The sequence below is a fragment of the Corvus cornix genome, chromosome 2 (genome assembly GCF_000738735.6).
Source record: "Corvus cornix cornix isolate S_Up_H32 chromosome 2, ASM73873v5, whole genome shotgun sequence".
Taxonomy (NCBI): Eukaryota; Metazoa; Chordata; class Aves; order Passeriformes; family Corvidae; genus Corvus; species Corvus cornix.
Window position 1 is genome coordinate 52,197,036 of NC_046333.1, and position 23,747 is coordinate 52,220,782.

At 36.3% G+C, this 23,747-nt stretch overlaps 1 protein-coding gene across 1 annotated transcript in view; it reads left to right on the forward strand.

The window, feature by feature from the left end:
• THSD7A (thrombospondin type 1 domain containing 7A) overlaps window positions 1-23,747 on the forward strand; it is a 207,111-nt gene that overhangs the window by 89,678 nt on the left and 93,686 nt on the right. Inside the window, exons 4-8 of the mRNA XM_039569406.1 lie at window positions 9,745-9,993; window positions 11,525-11,706; window positions 13,445-13,513; window positions 17,334-17,489; window positions 19,922-20,125. Of these exons, the coding sequence (XP_039425340.1) occupies window positions 9,745-9,993; window positions 11,525-11,706; window positions 13,445-13,513; window positions 17,334-17,489; window positions 19,922-20,125 (860 nt within the window). The remainder of the gene's footprint in view (window positions 1-9,744; window positions 9,994-11,524; window positions 11,707-13,444; window positions 13,514-17,333; window positions 17,490-19,921; window positions 20,126-23,747) is intronic.

The following is a 23,747-nucleotide window of genomic DNA, read 5'->3' on the forward strand; positions in this document are numbered from 1 at the left end:
CTATGAATGAATAAATGAATTCTGTGAATGAATGCAGTGTTGAATTTTTAGCTTCAGTCTAGTAAGAGATTATGTGGCACAGTGGTAAATTGAATTAGCCACTGAGATCTTTAATGAAGATTCTCCTACACTGTACTTTTATGCATCTTTTCTGCCTCATTGTCAGATAATGTTAATTGACCTCAATATGACAAAATAAATAAATATTAATCAAGCAGTATTTTTCTAAATTTTGGAATCCTATATTGTATTTTATCATAATCTGTAAAGAGTCCCATAGGGAACAAACTAGAATGTATTACTTTTTTAGATTTATTTTGTGGTTTGGTTTTGTTTGGTTTTTTTATAAAACTGCTAAGCATATATTGGGATTTAGAGTATGCCCTTGTTTTCTCAATCAGCTTTATAAAGCTATGGTATGGGAGTATGTGAAGTGAGCATCCTCCTGGGACATCTTGTCCCTCAGGGTGGAGATGCACAGGATGGGAAGTCACAACTCCCCAGAACAGCAGGGCTGGCTACTTCAGAGCTAACTTTCAGCAGTCTCACTGAAACTGTGGCTCACCTCCTAATACTGACCACTTTGTTCCAAATGCTGGAGACTGCGATGAAGCCAGTGATATTGCCAAATTTAAGCATCAGTACAGGGAACAGAGCTAAACTAATGCCTGAAACACAAATAATAGTAGCAATATAATTTTCAGTAATATATTTCTTTATATCTTAACATTAATATTGCATATTTTTGTTCACAAAGTTTGGCATTTTATTTTTTCATTGCTGATAACCCTGTGAATCTAGCTGTTATTTCAGTCAAAGTAAATGCTGACTAATGCTATGTAATGAAAATTCCCACTGACAAAGGGAAATTCCTCCCTAAAGCTTTAATAAGTCATCCCTGTAGATTCTTGCCAAATAATCTGTTCTGCCAATTTTAAAATTATCTGTAGCATGAGACGTGCGTGCATGTCACTGTATCACTGGACTGTGAAAGATAGCACTCTCACTGAAGGTTCATGCTTTCTTGTCTCCTCAGGCACTCAGACACTCATGGTATCTGGAACAGCCCCACAGCAGCTGTTGTTGTTGACACTTGTTTGGGTACAGTAGCATGTCTTGTTGCTTTGCCTGTATTAGCTGATGTATTTTCTCTTGACATGGTAGTTTAGGTAATCTCTTTCTTCTCCTGTGGTGTAGAAAGCCTGAATGGTTTTGTTTATTTCAAAATTGTTTGGAAGAATCAATTAAACTTGTGAAGGGATCATGGGAAAGTAGTCTTGTGAAAATCACTTAGGTGACAGTATTTAAATTGTAATTGAATAGAAGTGGCCTCATTGTTTGTGTGATTATAATGGCCCATTATACCAGGAGGTACTAACAGTTTCTCAGAACAATGTACAAGATGACCAATACTAAACAGTGCAGCTGTATGGAAAATGAATGAGGACTACGTCATTTTCCTAGGGAAAAGTACAGGCACTGTATTTTCACTGACTTTCTTAAAGAAACAAGTGTGTACCAACCATAAACTGGATCTCTCAAGGATTACTAGACTTTATAAATGGCATTTTATGTCTTCAGAGTAGATCATGGGGGTTATCTAAGCTCTGGATTTAAATCACTTAACTACTATTCCTGCTGTCTATTTAATGTACCTGCACATTAAATAAAATTTTTTTAAGTTTGATTTTATTTATGAGAAAACCCCCCTTTTTTATTTAGGTCAAATACTTTATCACAGTCTCTCTCAAAATCCAGCTATACCTGTGGTCCAAGAATGGCATAGAGTTAATTTGATTATTTTACTTCAGAGGTTAATGCATCCAACAAGCTGTATGAACTCTGAGGAGAATACTGCATGGAAAATAAATAGCTTGCTGCAACACATCACAACATTGTGCTTGGTTCTTGTACCTATAACTCCAACATCCCTCTTACTCATACTGAGTATCTTTTAAGGTTCCATGGTGGTCAAATATAAAGCAAGGAGAAGACCCTCCTCATGCAATATTAAGATCTGGATTTAACTCCAGATAACACAAAGGATTAGTATTCAGCATGAATACTGCTGTGTTTCCTCAGGCTTCCTGCCCACGATCATTCAAAGTTGCCGTAGAAAACTGCACACATGGGTGTTATATTTCAAAGGTTGATTTGACCTTCTGACCGAACCAGATTATTTCTGTGAGGTAGTTCTGTTAAGGGTGTGAGCATCTAGGCTGTGGGTCTGCCCATGGGTCGTCAGATTCCCCAGCAGTTTAAGCCTGATCTTTTCTAGGATGTGATGCTAATGAGTGGTGTGGTACAGGTTTTACCCCTTCCTTCACTGTAAGGCTACAGTTATGAGAAGCAGATGTGGTCTTTGGAAACTGCTCCTTACAGTCTCTAGCCTTGTAACAATTTAGTGAGACTTAAGAAAATTCTAAGCCAACTGCTGATACTCTTTCTACTGGAAAAAGTAAAATATGCTTGTATTAAACTCCCGCTTTAAATTATTTTTCTTTGTCTTAAGGATTCTTTGGGAGTTGGGCCAATGTTCATGCGTGCTTGTAGGTTGTCTTGCAAGGATGCTGCCCAGCCTTGTGGCTTGTTTTAGTGGGATTTACAATCACTATTTTCAAACACAAATTTACTTTCTGATTCTTTTCCAAAAGCTTCCTCTAGTTTTATTTTTTCCTTCAGTCAAAAATGGCAGTCTTTACAAGCCTGCTTCCATGTATTTGCGTATGTGCGTAATTTTGGTTTTCAAGTGCTAAACTAACATATAGTTTTGGTGTTCTGCAAGTAATTTGTTATTGTTCCAAGTCTTCCTGCACACGAGTTTGTTTGGTCAAATGAGCTTGTATGTCAATAGTCTCATGTTGTGGCTGGTGGTAAAAGTTGAAGACCATTTTTCTGATGGTATTCAGTGAAGTAATGTCTCATGCGATCAGCAAGAATTCAAGAGAAAATCTCATGGTTTGTGATGATGTAGCTTATTGTGGGAGATGCCTGATGGTGTGCAGGAATTTGAGGTTAGGAAATGGTTAAATTATTCTGCTCTGAGGGAGCCCACTGTGGGCTTTTTTTTTTTTTTTATCTGCCAGGTAGTCCTTGCACTTCTTCCTTAGTGTTTAGACGAAGCTTTTTCCAAACCTGTTAAAGGATTTTGGATTTCCTTAGCATGCTGATTGTCCTTTGATCTGAAACCTTCAGAAGCAGCTCCCTTTTTCTGCTGAACTGCTGAACCTCCTCTTACAATTTTCAGTATGTGTTTTTTCCAGGCAGATAGCCTAGTTTTTGGTTGCATCTTCTTCACTCCTCCAAAGTTTTTAATTCATTCATTCAGTCAGTCTTGTTTGTTCAAAACATACTTGGATTATGTTGTTTTTCTTTGGAGAATGCAAGTAGAACTGCAAAAAGAATAATGAAGTTCCTTCCCAAAAGGTGCTGGGGTTGAAATCCCCAGCACATAGAACAGATTCTGACTCCACAGCTCTTCCTGTTCTTGAAGGGTATGTGGTTTCTAATCACTGTGACACTATTTAGTATGAGAGAGTCAAGAGGAGGAAGAAAGCCATTTTTCCCTAGGTTTTGTGTGTGGAGTCTGACAATATAGATGTCTGTTGAGTGTCTGTTCATAACTCTGGCCATGCTGAGCTCTCTGATATGGGGATGTCTGGTTTCCGCACCAGTGGCGAGGGTAGGTCAGTTGTGCCAGGGCTGGAGCAGCTGGCCAGATCTATAGGTATACCTACAAAGAGGTCTAGAGGGACAGGAGCCAAGACCCTGTGGACATAATCCACTACCACATCAAATAGTCATCCAGGATTAAAAATTCACAGTTTTCAATTTTAAAAAAATGAAAAATTTAATTTAAGTCCTTTTGAGTCAAAGCCCTGTCTTTTGTTCCTCCTGAGTGCCAAGCGTTTATGTTGGCATCAATCTCCTGAACCGTAGCCATGTTATTCATTTCAGAATAATGGAAATCTCTGTATGTAATCAAATGGAAAATCAGCTAGAGAAAAAATAAATATATCAGAATTCTGTGAGAATGAGTATAGTGAATGAAAGTAAGGAATAGTAACTGTGAAAATTTCATTAATGAAAATCAAAGCTGAACGTGGATAATGGGAAAACCAAGTTGAATGTTGAAAACTGTGAAGGAATAGAGGCAAAATAATGCAGACAAAAGTTATTGAAGAGATTATTTAGCTTGCATTAACCTTGTCAGTTGGGCTCAATTACTTTATGTTATGGTCAAAAACAATAAGTAGCAGTTCTCATTAAATATCAGTACTGAGTGAATTAATTGAATTTATTGTAAAGGACGTGTTCTTCACCATTCAATTTTAGATTTAAATTACAAACCTCACGTTGTTGCTCCATTACATTTGAGCACGAAAAGAAGTGTACCAGGAAAAGCACAAACTTCAAAATGGTGTCGCCTTAATACCTTGTATTTCTGACTCCTATTTCCATTAACTTATAGATTGTCGCGACATAGTAATGTACAGGTATTTAAGAGTGTCCTCAGCATGAATCTTGAACAGCCCTCAAATCCAGACCAGTTTTCATCTCAAAGTTGCACATAGAGTAGAAAGGATCTGTAGTTCTAGGATATAACTGTGTTCAAATAAAACAAGACTAAGTGAAAGAGGACTCTTGGAGCTAACAAATAGACAGTCAAGGAAAGAGCTTCTAGAAGTCTCTAAGCTCAAAAATGCCACAGAGAAAGTGAATACTGTTATGGAAGGTCTGAAGCCAGAAAATGAAATTAACTGAGCACTTTTAATGCAAAAATAGCTATCTGCAGTTATCGGTCAGTAAAAAAGTTGTGTAATACATTGTTTCTGAGATGATGTATGTACCAGAATCTTATCTGGTTTTAGGACGCATTTATATTAGTTCATGGAGGTGAACACTATAAATTCTTCAGTGCAAAGATTCAGCTTGTGTTCCAAAAGTCTGTAAGCCATAGTTTGCTGGAAAACCAGAGCATATCTTGGGATAGTGTGGCTGAGTACTTGCTGTCTTTCCATTTTTGCCCTCTATTTGCAGCTGCCAAGGCAGGTTTCTGACTGCATGGATTAATAGTTAGAACCTCTCATCCTTTCTGATGCTGCTCTTCATTTTTTCGCATTAACTCTTCTTTCTAATTACCAGTCCAATCCAATATGGAGGAAACACCAGCAAAAACAGAAAATCTCTTAGTTGTACAAGTTATGTATGGAGTATGTTCATGCAGCAGAGAGTCCTACTGCCTAGTTTGAAACCTGTTTATTTTTTTCTATTCATCTTGCATGAATTTAGAGAGCAGTCCTACTGTCATGCATTGCCATGGATTTGGCTTCATGCCTGCAGTATGCACAGCTTTATCTATTGCAAAAATTTATCAGAAAACCGCATTTCTTTTCTAGTTGTATTTGCAGAGGAGGAAATTCCAATGGTCTCTTCCATGACTTTTCTACACAGCTTAAAAGACAACTTTTGAGACTGAGATTATAAACTCTCACACAGGTCACTGGCATATAAAATCAGGTTTTCCTGATTTTTTAAAATTGTAAAAGTACTTTTTATTCTCTAATAAATCTTTAGGATACCTCAGAAAGAATTTTTTATCTCTTGACTAATCTAATTTTTTCACACCTTTTAAAGCTTATTTTTGATGGAAGAGATTTCTTCCAACTGCACAACTTGCTCATTTGTACACAGGTACTATAGCGTAATTTGCTTCAGGCTGATGTGTCAACCTTTGTTCTCCCCATGTCTTTAGCCTTAATTATCCCATAAATTACTTGGAAATCCCTGGGCATAACCTTCCTATCTTTAATTCTTAAGTGATATTTAGTTTTTATTTATTGCTGTAGAAGCAAAAAAACAAGGCTGCAGAACGTGAGTAGACACAAATTCTTGACCACATATCTTCAGAAGAGGTTGAGCAGTAATTATGTTCTGTAGATTGTCCTTTGAACCCGCATTGCCTTTTTCTTTACTTCTTTTGTCTAATCTATGTCTTTGAGGTCAGGAATAGGTTTAATGTTGACTTAATAGCAATAAGGACCATTCATCCCATGTGACGTTTTGTTTTGTTTGGGATTGATTTCTCTTTCCACCGTGTCATTTAAATGCTTCTATACCTTAAGCTTCATTTCCCCACTATAGCTAACTGTTGTCTGAAATGGTACTTTCTCAAACCAGTGCCTTACTTCAATTTGTATAATTACTTCTTCTTTGCTAAAAAAGAGACACTTAGGGCATTGTCCTCTGAATATATTTACTGGATTGAGAGCCAGTAGCTGCAGACTTTACATGTTACCCCTATGCTGCTGCTTCTTGTATCCAGTCTGCTCTGTTGACTTTTAGCAGCATTTTTGTACAACTCATGCTTTTCTTTGAGCTTTCCAAGCAGTTATCTGGGCACAACTATATGTATTGATAGTGAGGACTTATTTGTGCCATCCCTGTGCTTCTTGAAGGGTTAACTTTGCATTCAATATGTACTTAGACGTTACTCAAATTTCACAGGGCATGGAGATGTTTGATGCAGAACTTCTAGTGAGTTGGGTGGCATCATGAAATGAATATTGTCTATTTTTATTTTCTGTTGTGTTACTTGCCCATTTGCCTTTTGTCCTGTGAGAAGATTCCCCTGAACTTTGCATGACTAAACACGACAAATCCATCAAAAAGTGCAGAGAGCTTTACATGAAAGTAAGCTTTGCTTTCAGTTATTTTTGGAGAACAAATCTGTAGCATTCGGTACCAAACACAGAAGGAACTATTTTGTTTAGCAAACATATTCCCAGGTTTTGATTTAGAACCAAATTCTTGGATAAGACATTTAAAGGAAATGTGACTAACCTTCTCAGCTAAAATATCACATATACTGAGGCAGGCCAATGTTTCAGAGTTAGCATTTTTATACCATCGAGTATTACTAAGTTTAATTATTAGTCTTTCTATATGTAGCCACTTGCACTGAAAAGTATGAGAAATATTTGTTTCTTCTGGTAAAATAAAGTTTGAAATACGTGATTTTTCCCTTCCTTACTTGATTAGAGTACAACACGTATTCTTCTGCTATCTGCAATATGAAGGAAAACTCTTAGTAGCGGCCATTTCCAGTTAGCTCTCACTGTTTCTCTAACTTGCTCAAAGAAAACCAAGTGTTAAAAGAAGAAACAGCAGCTAATTTTCTTGTGCAGCTCTTCTTTTGCTAATTGTAATTATCTCTGCCCTCTCACAAAATAATATGACAGTATGCATAACAGTAAAGAGGTTGTGTAGTGGTGACTTACAGTATCAGTTACTTGGTGGTGTTTGTTTGGTACTGCAAGTGGTGCATGATTTTAATAAGCAAGTAAGGAAATAAATGGATAACTCACTTTGCCTCTTGTTTTTCCCCCTTAGTAATATTATGTTCTGGATATAAGAACATACTTGTTTTATATTTAATTTTAAGTTGATTTATTTTATAAGTATTTGAAGTGAGGTATTCTTTATTGGTCTTCTTCTGTTAAGGATCATAATAAACAATGGAGTTAGTAATGTGGTACAATTCTGTTTGGGTCTTCTTTATTCCCACATATGGAAATAATTAGCCTTTCTCGTGTAACACTTCTCCCAAATAAGCTTCGAAACAGATGCAAAGCCCACGGACTGTTACGCATCATTAGATGATCTCTCATCACCAAAACTATTTTGTGGTGGCAATTTCGTGCATGTTCCCTGGCAGTATATGTCTACAATTACACTCAACCCCAGCCACAGTGCATGTGAAGAGGTTGGTTTACTCTGCCCTCAGAGGTGTCGCCTTGGATGGGAACTTGGATGGGAACTTGGATGGGAACTTGGGTACTTCATCTGTTCTACAGAACAATTTGCAAATACTACCCATGTTAGAAACTATAAGGAATGTATCTTTTCTCCAGTCATTAAAACCTGTTGCTGGGGGATAAATGGGTCTATACGTTTTGTCAGAGGTACAGAAACTGATCTATGGATTTTGACAGTACCATAGTCCTATGCCAAATGGGGCTACATGTAGGTGAAAAAGTCCATTATTAAAGAACAATTTTCTCAAAAACTCTGTGTACCTTTCACCACAAATAGGATTTAGTTTCTGTCCTAAAGCAAAATAAAAGTTGACTATCATGAGTTATGGTTTTCCAATCACCACTACCTTTGACATAATAAGAATATGACATAATTAGAAAACTCCTGCTGATTAATCCCCTATGAGTTTGTCAAGCCCAGCAATGTCTCCACCTTATTGTCTTCAGCAATGGTAGAGGGAGATGCAATTTAAAGATCAAAAATATGACACCTGACTGTCTCTTGCAGTCCATTCATTTCGTATTTCTCCAATATCCAAAGTAAATCTTTTAGGGATGATGGCTACCCTCTCATTGCTTAGTCATTTTAGTATCCATATATAGCTCACAGGTTAGTCAACCTCTTTTTAGACATGCTGACACTGTCTGTCTTCACAGCCAGGATCTTCTACTAGCAAGATGTAGAATGTCTGTTTCTTGTGTATAGAATGCTTTCATTTACTATGTTTTTAAAGTCTCACTTTCATCAAGTACCCCTAGTTCTATTTCAAAATTTTGTAAATAAAGCTTCAAAATTATGTTGGATACATGGGTAGGGCCAAATTTTGTATAGCAATGAAATACTTGTAAATATTTGTTTTTCTGTACTATTCTGTGTTCTTCTAAAAGGAAAAAAAGAAGCCTTTGCTGTATAGTTTATGGGACTGGTATTGAATAGAGCATTCCATTGTGCTACTTGCAGTGCCAGTAAATATTTTTCCTGTCTGTTTAACTGCTTCAGAAGCCAGATCTTTATTCCAAACCAGACATGATAAAAAAAGAAATCTATGTTGTAATTAAAATTAAAGCAATAAAGTTATGTTCAAATTAACTGTAGTTTACCTTCTCTGTTTCTCATTTTTCTATTGTGAATCAAATTTTAAAATAGAAATGTTAGTTTTTACTTAGAATATAACATTATAATGAAGAGTGATTTAGAGGGAGAAAATCTTGCTGACAACCTATGTAATATGTGAATGAAGCAATCATATGGAAAATGGAAATTAAATGATGGCCTTCATAAGGAACAGGAAATTAATACTATGGGTAGCAGGGAAGACCTCACTTTAGGGCAGAGATCATTCCCTGTTTAGACCATGAGGCATCACTGTGGCAATATACCTACCACCTATTAACAAAGTAAGTAATTAGTGACCAAGCATTCAATATGTTTGCCATTGTGTTTTTAAACCATTTGTGGTCTGGAAATTAAAAGATGACACTGAGTACTTTGTTCTCTGCAAAAACACCTTTAGTTATCTTGGTTTTTGATCCTCCCTCACTTGGAACATAGTTCCAAGAGGAAAAAAAAGAGTATACCTAAAAATAAAAGATAAGTGAAAAAAGTATGTATTTCCTCTGTTGTACTTCTATATATGTGTGAAGATTTATATTTTCATTTTATTCACAGATATGGCAATATTTTGATCACAGATATGGCAATACTGGTAATTTTTTACTTTAGAAAATTTTATTTGTCTGGTTTGAGTCACTTTCGCCAAAAGCTCTCTTGGCTGACTTTTTGGGATCAAATACATGTGGACTGAAAATTACCAGCTTTAAAAATACGTACTGACTTTCACGTTACAATTGACATTGCTTTTGCTGTAGGAGTTTGTGGCTGTCTGTGGAGATGTGTGCTAAAAACTGTAATGCTCTCTTATTACAGCTTCTGCAAACAGGAAAAGCTGCCCATCACATTTCAGTCCTGTGTGATCACAAAGGAGTGCCAGGTGTCAGAGTGGTCAGAATGGACCCCCTGCTCCAAAACCTGCTTTGACATGACAACCCCTAAAGGGAATCGTACAAGATCACGCACCATTAAGCAGCTCCCTGTCGGCAGTGAAAGCGAATGCCCACAATTAGAAGAAGCAGAGCAATGTGTTTCTCAAGGAGATGGCGTAGCACCCTGCATTACGTAAGCTGGTTCATTTCAGTTCTTCGTTACTAAAATGAACAATTTCAAGTAAGCATACAGGGCTGGTAATAGAATAGCAACCAAACTATTACTAAAGAATAATAGGTAGGACTTTACCTTTTTTCTTTATCCTTGTTTTATTCAGTGTTCTTGAAAGCCCAAAGTCTGCAAATAGCTCACATTGTAGTGTAACCAGTTCCTTCTCTAAATACAGGATTAATAATAAGTATAATTTCTTTTAATTCATTTCAATTTTTAAAAGACAATATTTGCACATACGCAGGTTCAGGCAAGATGAAAATAAATTAATTGTATTGTTTTGTCAGCAATCTTTTCCCTACTAGAATCATTGTTTTCTGAATTTCTTGTCTGGTTGCAGACCAAATGTTGAACACAGGAAAGGGGTGATAAACATCTGGTTAGCTAACAGACTATTTTAGTGAGACTTGTGTTCAGCACAACAAAGGCAGTACTGGGCCCCAAATGGGAAGTGGGAGAGGCTGACAGTGGCAGCAAACAAAGTTTAGGAGAAATGACAGCGAGCACTTTACAATTAAAGAGATTTCTTTAATCCTTATCTAATCAAGATTAATATTAAAGTCGCAACTGTGCTTTTTCTTTATCAAACTGAGAAGAGGGTCTGGAGAAATGCCACTTGATGCTAAACATCTTTGACTGTGGTATATATTTTTCATTTTAGAGTTGAAATGTCATCTTTTCCTATCTCCAGCTACATTAGGAAGCATTTTGCTTGATTTAGCCTTAAAATACTTGTTAGGTAGGGAATTCTGTGGCATTTCTTGCAGTTCATAATCCCAACTGAGGTTTTAACTGTGAGTCAAAGGTCTTCTTTGCTGTATTCACTGATTAGGAAGCTTCCAGATTCTCATCATTCATCAGTACCAAGCAGGGACGCTTCAGTACTGCAGAACAATCTTCCTCTTAACTGTGAAAGAAAGAACTTATTCAAAAATTTTTCTGTAGTCATAATAAAAAATACAATTAAAGTTTCACCTTGATATCCAGAAGAAACTTTTATGTCTCCTACCAAAGATAACAATAGGGTTTTGGGTTATTTGGGGGGGGATGGTGGATTTGTGAGGTTCTTCCCTCATTTGCTCTTATATTTCTCAGCATCCAAATTTCTTTGGTATTTTGGCTTTTTTTATATAAGTTGTCTAGCTCTAAACAAATGCTGAGAGTCATATTCTTGAAAGTTAACTTATCTGAACGTGGACTGCATGTCTCTGTGTATCAAGTTTTTCTTCTCTCAAATAAAATATTCATGTGTGTGGTATGTTTCAGAAATTGAACAGAAAAGGTCTTCCTAAAGAGTAATGATTTAAAAAATTAAACAATACAATAAAAGTTTCCACACACATAAAATATGAAATTTAATGCAAGAAATTGCAAGTTCTCAGGCCTTTAAGGAAATTAATGAGGTTACTGAGGTGTTTTAGCTTGTATAATTTAATACTGTGTAAAATGACTTCATGATTTCTAAAGACCCAATTAACCAAATTTGATGCAGGTATGGCTGGCGGACCACCGAGTGGACAGAATGCCGTGTCGATCCTCTCCTTAGCCAACAGGACAAGAGGCGAGGAAATCAGACAGCGCTGTGTGGGGGTGGCATTCAAACCAGGGAGGTGTACTGTGTGCAAGCTAATGAAAATCTCCTCTCCTACTTAAATACCCTCAAGGATAAAGAAGGTAAATTTGATTCAATTGCAATTAAATTAGTGTGAAATCAGAGCATGTCAGCATTCCAGAGCTCTTTCACAGCTATTGTCTTCTGTCATGAGTGCCTCCTTACCTAGTGAATTACTACTAACTTGTAATTCAGATGAAAATGCTTAATTGCTGTAGCAGAGATTTCATTCTCTATGCTGCAAATATAGGTTCCTAGCTACAAATTCCTATTTCTTAGCGTCTGCTGAAAAACACTGCGCAGGATATCTTCCCATAAGAAAGAACATGAAAAGGTGGGTCAGAAGTCCTAGATTTGCTTTTTCATCTACTGTAAAATTTCTCGTGTGTCCTTCATCTGGATGAAAAACTTGTGCTGTTTACCATGCAGATGGAATATGTCAATTCTGGCATGTAAGCTCAATATAGAAAAATGTAAAAATATTATTAGATTTCATTCTGAGGGAATTGATTTTTTTTTTTTTTTCTTGATTTGGTCAAGTTTTTAAGTAGCTTTAAGGAATTCAAGCCAATATAATTTCATGTGTTTATTTACCTAACTGAAAGAGAGATTATTCCTTGTCACTGTTAAAGCCTGTACAGCTTCTTAAGAAAAGAGAGAATAGCTTAGAAGACAAAAATCTTTAATTCATTTGGTAATCTACATGCTTTAGAATAACACTTGAGTAGTTTACATTACATTTACTTCTGAATAGTAATGCAACACTATCGATTCAGAAATCAGTGAATTAAGCTAAATGCATTTAGCTTTTTAATTAAATTTTATCCTCTACCTATTTCATACAAACACACATTATTATTAAGAAACAAATAAATACAGCCATATACTTCAGGAAAAACAGCAGCCATATACTTCAGGAAAAACAACATCAATATGCAAATCCTATGTAATACCACATTTTATCCAGGGCTGCCCAAATAGCGGACTAGTGAGGTTCCTGCTGTGGTTTAAAGGTACTCTCAAACTTGCCGTAGAGGTAGAGTTTGTGGGGAATGTTAATGCCAACATCCATTTCAGCATGACTGCTCAGATCAGTAGGGTGTGACTTGTGAGCTCTGCAGCCCCACGTCTGTATTTATTAAAGAAGAAGAATTCAAGCTTCTTTGTCTAATGCAAATCAGCTCCACCCAAGGGCTTTTAGTAAATCGCCTCTGCTGAACAAAGTTTAGATGCCTCTGCCGTAGTGTGAACAGTGAAAACCTCCTAGCTAAGGAGAGGCAACAATAAAACCAGTGGAAGCTTACTGTTCAGAATGATGATTAGGATTTTGGTAGGCTGTGAAGTCTTGCCAGATTAGGCGGGTGTGAAATTTACCCTTATCAGACTGTGACAGGAATACATGGAGCCCATCAGGAGGTAATCTCTGCAGGCTCCTGAAAGCTGATTAAAATGTAACTAGTCTTTGGATGCATAAACATGAGAACAGTTTTTCAAGAGCTCGAACTGGGGGTGAAGTGGTTCTTAGTTTAAAAAAGGAGCTCTGCGCTGTTTCCACATTAGGGGACAGATTTTCCGAAGAGCTGCTGCTCTACTCATCCTCTCTCCCCTCATAGAATAGAAAACTATGAGTAATTTGAGGATTGGAAAAAGCCAGGGCACACACCCACCAGATTATGTTGTGAGGAAACGTCTTCAACTCAGTGTAGCTTGCTGTTGGTTGTAGTGAATGCTGTCTTGGTAAGGCTGCTTTGAAGACCTCCATTCTCATATACTCATGGTGGCATTTCCCTGTTATTTCAGAAAGTCAGTCACAGAGCAAGTCGAAGGCTAGTGTTGCACCTCTGCTATCAATCACTTTTGAAATAACAGGTAGGTAAATTAAGGGCTGCAACCTGGCCTTTTGATTAAGAGCATGCAAAGGAGGCAATGTCCCTTTTGGGGGACCTTGTTTGCTGTATGTGTGTAATTAACATGTTTATGTAGCTCTGAAATAGTTAAATGAATTTGAGTATTCTCAGGAAATTTCAGATCAGTTTGAAAGTGAGAGGGCAGAATTCCAACTAATGAAGTTCATGAGCCAGCTGGGGCACTGGAACAGTTGCCTGCTCTACTCCTGAACAGTTTTAGCTAGTGACTGCTTTTCCTCTCACTTCTGAGCAATGGGAATTATTTTGCGGCTTTCATCATAGATGCTGTTTCCAGTGCCTTCTGTAGTGTTAAAACACCAAATTAGGTCTCCAGTAAGAATTTGAACTTCTAATATTTAGCTGAACTGGAATCCCTCACACCATTCAGATCAGTAGGAAGAAGAGCGAGCTTTGGTTGTAGCAGTTAAGCAGTGGCAATCAAGTTTCCTGGAGGCCACTGTCATTCTGCCATTTACTTGCTGCTGACTTAAATTGTTTCATCTCTGTATTCACCTACTCAACTGGTTAGTCATGAAGTTTCTCTCACTGTAAGTGTATGAGGTGGACTGTGTCATCTTATTCCGAGTACCTTTAAAACCCTCAATGTAGAATAAAGATAGGAGAAAAGTTCCTTTATATAAATATAAATTTATTCTACATCTGCAAATACACACTTGTTGCCCTATTAAACACAGGGGAACTGCTTACATGCATGGAATTGTGCCATTTCTTAGAGCATAAGATTCTGAATTATCTGATGTTTTTTGATGGGAGAATTCAGCATTATAGAAAATGAGAAGAACATATTTTGTTTCATTGCTGGTCATAATGTGTTTTCGCCTTGGGTTTTTCTTGATTTTTTTGAGTAAGAGTACTTGGAGAAATTTCTTTGTGTTGTTTGCTATGAAACCAGTGTGACAAATGACCAGAAAGAGAAATATGAATTTGTGTCTGCTTATACTGATGCAGTCACAATACAAATTCACTCTCTTTGCCAGCCTGGTCATTACTGGGCACTACTCTCTTGAGGGTTTTTAGAGAAGGATGGAGAGTTTGATGTCTTGATAAATGTAGCAAATGCTACCTAAAAGCAGAACTGTTCTTTTTCTTTTCAGTTGTTTTTAAAATGCAGTAATTTGAGGAGTGTTTTCTAAGGATATAAAATATATTCAGCTAAAATTTCCTAATATAGAAGACAATTTGAGGAATGGATAATTAAATTTTTAGTTTTTAGGTCACTACCCTCAAACCTGAAATTCCTTGAAAACTGAATCTAATTTATTAGTTAGATTGAAGGAGAAAGAGAGATTATCAAAATGCATTAACTTTTCTTTCTGTATTTGGCCCAAAATTTGGTCAAATTTCACATCTATCTTGTAGTATTACACACAGTCTAATCAACATTCAACATCACATCCAAGGAATAAAGAATTATCTTTATTGCTGACACAAGAGAATATGAAAGGACAGAGATAAAACAAGGTTTTAAACTGTAAATATCTGCATCCAGCATCATCTTCTGTCAGTGTCTTTGCTAAACAGTAAGCATCAAAACCTAAGCTCAATTAAAATTTTTGATGCTGAAAGAAATTCATTTAAATTCATGGGAACAAGATGGTCATAAGATACACAGGGAAGGCTGTTTTCTTATTTTACTGTCATCTCAAAGAAAGAATTCTGAGTAATCCTGCATGAAATTCATCCTAAGTGCTCCATGATGAAAACATTTTTAATAACCTGAAATATAAATTTTCTGTCCTACAGTTGAATTCTTTTCTTGTAAAAGCAATATATAACAGGCACCATTTATACATCACTTAGGGTCTAAAAGCAGCATTTCAAAAACATTTTGACATATTTAGAAATTTACGGATACCTGAGATATGAAAAAGCTGCTATTTAAAGCTTCCTGATTAAAGATCTTTGTTATTTTTCTGAGTAAAATTCCATAAAGTAGTGTGATGATAAGTTCTTTATCATGACGAAGGCTAGAGATGAAGCATGGAGTTCCTCAGAACACTTTCTCTATTCCCTGAAGCAAGATTGTGTCTCAGGGGTGTAATTGACCCTTAATTTCATCTGTCTCACTTGGGCAATTCCCCAATTAAATCAAGGTTAAAAATGTATGGATAGCAATTACTTACTGTTTTTCTTCTTTTATTAGAAACTATTCAATGCAAATTCAACAGGCAAATTATGTTTACTTATATCCATTTTCTACACCAAATATGCATATTATGTTGATTACCATGCATGTTAGGTGTACATGTCAAACGTACTGTAAAATTCGATGTTCTGTCATAGCATTATGCAAATGTTGGAATATTAGGTTTTGTATTATTTTGTTTCAAGAGATTGGTGAGCTAGAGGCAGTAATATTAAATTACTATCTGCCATCTCCATGCTTTCATTACATGGAGCAACACAGTGTAAAACTGTGCCAAAGGAGACAACCTTGAAAACCAGAATAGGGTGAAGGTTTTCCACTCCATTTTCCCCTTACAAAGTGAGAATTGGAGCTTTTTCTGTAACTGTAAAAGTCATCTGCTTAGAAAATCTGAGTGCAAAGATATACATACATGTCTACAAGCTTGACCATACTTTAACAACCTGGTGTTTACTTTCACATTCTATAAGAGGTTATTGATCTCATCTTTCAGAAGGATATTTTGTCATAACTGTATTTATTTCATCCAAGAATCTTTCCATCAGAAGTCATGGCAAAAATTAATGAGGTGGAAAAAAATGCCGAGTAGAATGAGAGTGTTTAAAGTTATGGAATTGCATGTTTCCTCAATCAACCAAAGTGAAATAATATGGCAGACTTCACTTTGCCTTCTTGAAGATGTTCTCTTCTTAGTGTAATATTTTGTCCTGTATTATGAAAGAGAATTAAAATCTTGCTGTCAATGAAATGGTACATTTTCAGTTAGAGTTCTGTGCCTTACTCTGACACCTTATAGAATTGTCCTGTTACTTTTATTACCTGGAAAGTCAAAAGAATAAAGTATGGAAGGAGAAGGGTAATTTTATCCCAGCTTACTGATCCTTAAAGAACAGAAGAATCACATGTGTTTGTATCGATTAACAAAACTTTAAAGAAAAAAATGTCTTGCGCAGTTTTTACAACTACGTATATACATTATGTATCATATTTATGTACATATATATGCATAGTAAGTGCAAACCATATATATATATCTGAAACAAAGCCTTTTTGAACTAAAGTTGCTGCTGGACAAATCTTACCGCTGAGTGTGCACTTGATGGTCTTTAGAGTAAAAGAAAAAAGTTTTTTCTCATAATTTTAGCTGTGTTTCAGGTTATAGCTTTAAAATAATCTTTTAAATATTAATTAACCAGGCCTTTGAAGTTATAGTATCATATAGCTTACATATACAAGTGCAAAGGGTTTTATGCAGCTTTTTGTTCAGTTTGTTAAGAGAAGAAGTAATGAGATAGCAGGACATCAATTTCTGCAGAGTGCAAAGTGAACAATTGTTTTAGTAGTATAATTTACCCCTCAAATGAAAGGACTGAGTCCGAGGCCATGCTGCAATATCTACAGCATTCCCGTCTCCAGATAATGGGATTTGTCTCTGTTCATGCAGAGAGTAAACTGACTTCTGTGTAATTTTTTTCAAGGCAGGCATTCTTCTATCATGTCATTAGATTAAAAAGATGAGATAACAGCCTTTCTAACTGAAGGATAATTCTGTCTGCTTAGAGCTGAGGAACGTGACCGGTGACATATGAGAAATATTTTCACTTTGTTTTGACAGCTTCAAGGCCAGTAGACCGTAAACTTTGTACAGGACCTCTTCCCAGCACCTCCCAGCTGTGCCATATTCCCTGTCCTACAGAGTGTGAGACCTCGGCATGGTCAGCCTGGGGACCATGCACCTATGAGAGCTGTGATGACCCTCAGGCCAAGAAGGGTATGTAAAAATCCAGCAGAGCCTTCTAATGGTGATTATTTACTGTTCCTAATTCACTAGGCTCCTCTGGTTTTGCAAGCACACTAAATTTTTTACCAAGAATTGTATATCTAGTGCCTCTGGGCATCGAAATAAAGTCATTGAATTAGGATTACATTTAACATTGCTTTTACACCAGAGGTAGCAAAAATGTAGCCTGTGTTCCAGGCTCTATAGATCACTTTAGATTTTTACAGGTCAAGTCCCGTTTCAAACCTTCCTCTAAGATTGAAAGGGATACAGTTTGTGTGTTCAAATCACAATTTAGGCACTGTCTCAAAAGGAGGACAGAAGCTTCCTTTGAGGTGTGTTGTGTACAAGGCACCCAAAGATTTACAGTTCATTAATATCTTAAGAATTCACCATTAGACCGTAAAGCATGATCTGGCAAGGAGACGGGACCGTTCACTGTTGGTATGTGATGCTGTTTTACTGATGACATATGTGCTGGTTTCAATTTCAGCGTGTTTAAAACTTATTGCTATGCAGAACAGATTGTAGTAACCTGACATCAAAATAGGAAAGCACGAATACAGTGACAGGGACCTCATGTTAGAAGTCTGTGGGTTTCTGGCTATAAATGAGAAAAACTGGCCTAGTCATTGCTGCAAAGTGATTATCTGATAGAAGTTGGGAATACAGACTTGGTTTCTTGATTAAAAACAGTCGTAAGAAAGGGCAGCCGCATATGTCCCCTGGAAGGAACAACTGTGATTACTATGTTTGCTTACCTGGATCTTTCTGGCATACTGCTGGCTACACTTCTGTCTAAGTGTAATAATACAAGTTTTACAAAGCTGTTTTGTGGAACTCTGACTCAACCTTGACCAATTCAAGAAGGAAAAAGTAGTTCAGTGTGCAAATCTATCAGATTAAGTCTCCTCTGAGTACAGCTGTCACGTAGTCTGTTATTTTGGTTGCTGTTCCATCAGTGAAAGATTTGCTATGTTTTCAGGGATACAGTTTAGGTCTGTGAGACTGATTTGGGCATCTTTCTAATAGAAATCTATTAGAATATACTTTATGCAAGCCTTTATTCCTGCACATATGAGCAGGGATCTTTTCTCAGCTGCCAAAGGTTTCCTCTTATCTGGAAATTCTTACATTTTATTTTATAATTGCATTGACAGTTCTTCTGAGAGAATGATATAAAAATTGTAAAGGCACTCCCACTTTTAGCAACATGTCTGTCTACATATTTCCAGATCACTTGCATCCTTTGTTGCTGTAGAAATTGGAGGTCTTTATTTTTGAAAGTATATCAGCCTTTTGTGTCTGGCTTACTAAACCTTTTGCACATAATTTGGCTGAACCCTTCAATTTAGGAAAAAAGAAAACAGCAACTGAAGATGAAAACTTATTTTTAAAGCAATGCTTATTGTAATTAAATTAAGAGCACGTCTTCAAGGAATCAGTTCCTGCATATATGTGTTTGAAAATTCTCCTGTTTAGTTTGTGTCCTGGTAGAAATGAGTTATGTGTAGTATTCTATAAAAAATATCTGTATGTTACGAATCTGCCCCAAATAAAAGAGATTGTGAAAAGATGTGAAAAGAAACAAACCCTTGACAAAGTTAAAATATTCCAATCAGATATATCAGAAAATAGAGAAAGTTATTACACAAGAAACTATTTCTTGAATCCATTCAATTTGATTAGGTTGTTCTGACTGTATTTGGTCTGGCTTTTTCAATGGGCCATGCTGGAAGCGAGAGAGGGGGTTGTTTTGGTTACTGACATTGACCTGGCAGATGACAGTGTATAAGACCCATCAGTTTCTCCATTCCAAGTTGAGTTTAGGTAGTCTTAAGGAAATTTTTAAACACTTGCAAGGGAATATTGTGATGTTTATTACTGAAAATGTATTCATGGGACTTGAGTTTATTTTCATGCTTTTCTTTTTCTCACAAGGTAATCTTTTTATTCTTCCCTTTTATTTTGGAGCATTGGAGGGGGAAGGGAGTGTTTATAAGCTGATTTCACTTCATAATCCATCCCTGTTGGAAAATACCTGAGAAGAAAACAAACAACATATTTAAGAAATGGTAACTCAGCAACATAGTCAGGATTTATAAAATGAGATGGATATGGCAAGAGTGATGCTCAGGAAATTATCCTGTCTCCTTCCTGGAGTATGCATGACTATTATAAACAAGGGTTTAAGGCAAAGCCTCCTGAGGAGGCTCAAAACATTGGAACTCTTGTAAAATTTGATCTCCAGTCCCTCTTCAATGAGTTCTTCTACCCAATTATCTAAAATGCAGTGTTCTGCTGAGTGTCTGTGGTGTGTTTTACAGAGAAGAGAAACAGAACTGTTCACTCAGGTATAGAGAGATAAAAAGTGCTTCACTTCACATTTCAGAGTTGAATTTTTATTTTCATGGACATTTCAGGCTTTAAACTAAGGAAACGTCGCATCACCAATGAGCCTACAGGAGGAACAGGAAACTGCCCTCACCTGTTGGAAGCCATCCCGTGTGAAGAGCCCTCTTGCTATGACTGGAGAATCACGGGGCTGGAGGAATGCATTCCTGACAATGAAAAGCCATGTGGCCCTGGTACACAGGTTCCTGTTGTCGTCTGCGTCAACAGCGATGGTAAGATGGGTGCTTTTTCCTACAGTCCACACCAGCTAGAGTGAAGATACTAAAATGTAGTCCAAAAGGGTATCAGTTTTTGTTCTCAGCTTTCTTGATCCTTAGAACTGAGCTGTCTGGAAAAGATTTAAATGTCCTTTAGTACTGGTTAAGAAGGGTAAGACCTCTAGTTGCTCTAGGACCAAGTTCCTTCACTTACACTGGGTAGGTTTTCAAAGCTTCACTAAGTGATTTAGAGAAAATTAAATAGAAAACAGCTATTGTTCATCAGTAGGTCAGATTCATGCCTGCAGTGGCTTGACTGAATTCCCTGATGTAATCCCAGTAACAAAGCTGATCCTCTGAGCCCAGAAACAAATAAAGTGTGAGCAAAGTAAGATGCATTGCAGTAAGTATAGCTGGAAGAAAAATAATAATGTGTTTATTAAAAAGGATGGTTTGATGTGTGTTACAGAGTTGGGTTGACAGTCCAAACTGTCTTGCTTCTTCAAAAGGTCAAAAAAAAAAAATCACTATTATTCAATTATCCTCTGTGAGACAAAACAGATCTTGCATGACATAGTCATAAAAGCCAATTTTGAAAGCTGCTTACAGAATACTTTAATCTACAGAAGATTCATGAATTACTGTTGTGAGAATTGTCCTTATTCATTAGTAACATTATAGTCTAGAGCAGCATATAAATTAAAATAATTGTACTGACTGCAGTGCAGTATGGTAAGAGACTTCTAAGTTCCAACAGAGGATTAAGTAAGAGGACACCTCTGATGAGTGTTAACAGCTGCACAAAATACTTTGAAATTAAATCAGTCAGAAATAATAAGAACTGATTATAGAGATATTTAAATCTTGAGCTTTCATGCTGAGGAATTTCGGTCATAATTGAGTTTTGGGGCTTAAATTGAATATCTTAGCGTTAGAATGTAAGCTTTATTTTTCTGCATACATCTAAGAGATCATTTTTACAGCTCAGAAAGATATTAGCCTAAAATTAAAATACTGAATCTACCATATTTTATGCCCTTAGCTCAAAAAAATTCCCTTTGCAATGTAATAATTTCTTGGCAGCAACTCTGAAACTATTTGCAGGTTTTTTCATATACATTTTCAGATCAAAATTGGCCTTTTCCTCATAAATCAAGGTGTTTCCTAAATAATTGTGAATACTCTTAAAAAAAAAAAATCTTTAAAACAAAAATACTATTTTTTTGCTTTACTAGATTATGGTTAGTTTGGCTTACCCTTATTTTGAAGAACTGTGTTTTCTCACACATCTAACCCAATTTCTTACTAAACTGTAATATAGTAATTTATATAGACTATAACTTATTGTGTATTTGGAGCATGCAACTGAGCCAGTAAACTTTGAGATGTCTTTTATGTATATAATATTTTCTATTGAAAACTCACAGGATTTGCTCTTGGCACTTCATGGGCTTTGGTTTTGGCCAAATGTGTCTTTGAAGGCTTGTGTTTAACTTTTTTACTCCCAGTATTATTCTTTGTCTCTCTGTCTTTCTGAATTATATGACATTATATATTGCTGTAAATATATGGCATTATACATTGCCTGTACCAGTCATCTGCCCCAGAAAGAGTGAGAAGTCAGAGTTTGGCCTGTCAGTCTTTAAGATTAAAGAGTTGTGGGCATAGCTTCAAAGAAAGGAGAAAACAAATTGCAGTTATGGCTTGCTTTGCAAAGATCTGATCATCCAATCATCCAGTCACAAAAATGTGTGTTCAGTAACATTCGACAGAGTGCAAAAACAATGGAGAGTAATGTAGTGAATTGCACAAGCTCTTTGAAATTCCTTCTCTTAATAAACAATCTTTGCACTGCACCAGTAATACCAAGTGTCTTCTGCTTAGCTCTTTCCTGAGAAGGATTAATATGATGCAGTAGAAGCAAACAAAATGAAGACCCACCAGCATCAGCAATCTCCACCTCCAAGCTGACTCAGCTGAAGCATCTTATTACTTTGCCTCCCATAGCACCAACCCACTAGAAATCCTGTAAAACTCTTAAATATGTTCTAAACACATACCACCACCTCTTCCCAGGTAGTTCCAATTTAGTACTTTGGCCTCCTACCCTGGCAGTCAACAGAATATCCATGGTGTCCTTTACCACACACTTGTTGCAGGCATCTATATTCTGCTCTGCAAAATACAAGAGAGCAACACTTTGCAGTCAGGCAAGTTTTGCTACAAGCCCCACAGCTTAAGGGTAGTTTCCAGTAAAAATTTTTGGAGAATGCTGCTCTTCCATTGTCTAAATATCATGGTTTAAATTATTCATCATAAGAAATTTGTGATATTCAATGTTCTTTGAGCACTTCTTGGAGAAGAATGCATTGGCTCTAAGTTAAAGACTGTGCCTCAATTAACAGGAGACATAATTTGTATAATAATCATGTGTTGCTATATTTTTGATCTTAGTAGTACACAGGGAATTACACTCAGTTTTACAGGTAAAAATGACCCTGAAGGGAAACAATATGGAAAGCATTAAGATTGCTATGCTACTCAAACTGAACTAATCTTTGCTTAACAATATTATTTTCAGTCTCTTCAAGAGTTGTTGTTAGTAGTAGTAGTAGTAGTAGTAGTTATTAAACCAGTCTTAAATCTTAAAGTGCCTGGATAGGAAAGGTTGAAATGAAGGGACTTAAATGTATCAAAACAAAAGCATATTGTGCCCATGGCTTCTGCTTTATAAAATGAAAAAGGCTGGTGGTGTATATTTCAGACTAAGCACTGTACTCTAAATAGATAAAGCTCTGTAGCTTTAACATAAAATAAACCCGACACTGATTAGTATATTCCCTTCCTGTGCACAGTTGCATTGTTCTATATATCTTTAGCATGATTAGTTGGGATAATATGTCTTGACCTGGGTGTTTGGTTTCACAATTAGAATCAAACAGCAGTGTTTGTGAAGTTGTTTTGTATAATTGGAATTAGCTCCTCTCTTCATTTTGGTGTTTAGATAAGAGTCATTACAGCCCTTGAGATAACAGCAAACAATAGGTTATCCTCCTGCCTCATTGCTGAAGGCCAGTGATCGTCATTGTCTTTCCACAGTGGATGGCAGTAATCAGAATTTTCATTCAGGCTGAAAAAAATATGACAGTCAGTACCCTGGGTTGCCATTGCGGAGGCTAAAATGAACTTTGATGTATTTTACTATATAAATGGAACTTCAGTCTTTTACTGTGAAAAGAACCTTTTCAGAATAAATATTCTTAGTAAATCTTCCAGGAAATTTTACAAAGGAGTTTTTTAGGTGAAAAGAACACCTTTTGGTTGTGGAAGCTACCAGACTGGACAGAGAGTGATCAGAATTCCTTCATTGTATACATAATTTTAATAATTAGACATCTTTTACTAGTGTTTCATTCTACAGATTAACTTTTGCTAATGATAGAATGACTTTTTAAAAATAAATTTATATTCATCTTTTTGTTATATATGTAATATATGCAAGGCATACACACACACATGCACATACACACCTGTGTAAATACTACCTATTATCAAAAGTGTTAACACAGTTCACAGTCAGAAGAGTGATTTTAGAACAGATGAATTTGCACTATTTCTCTGTAGCTATGACAATCTA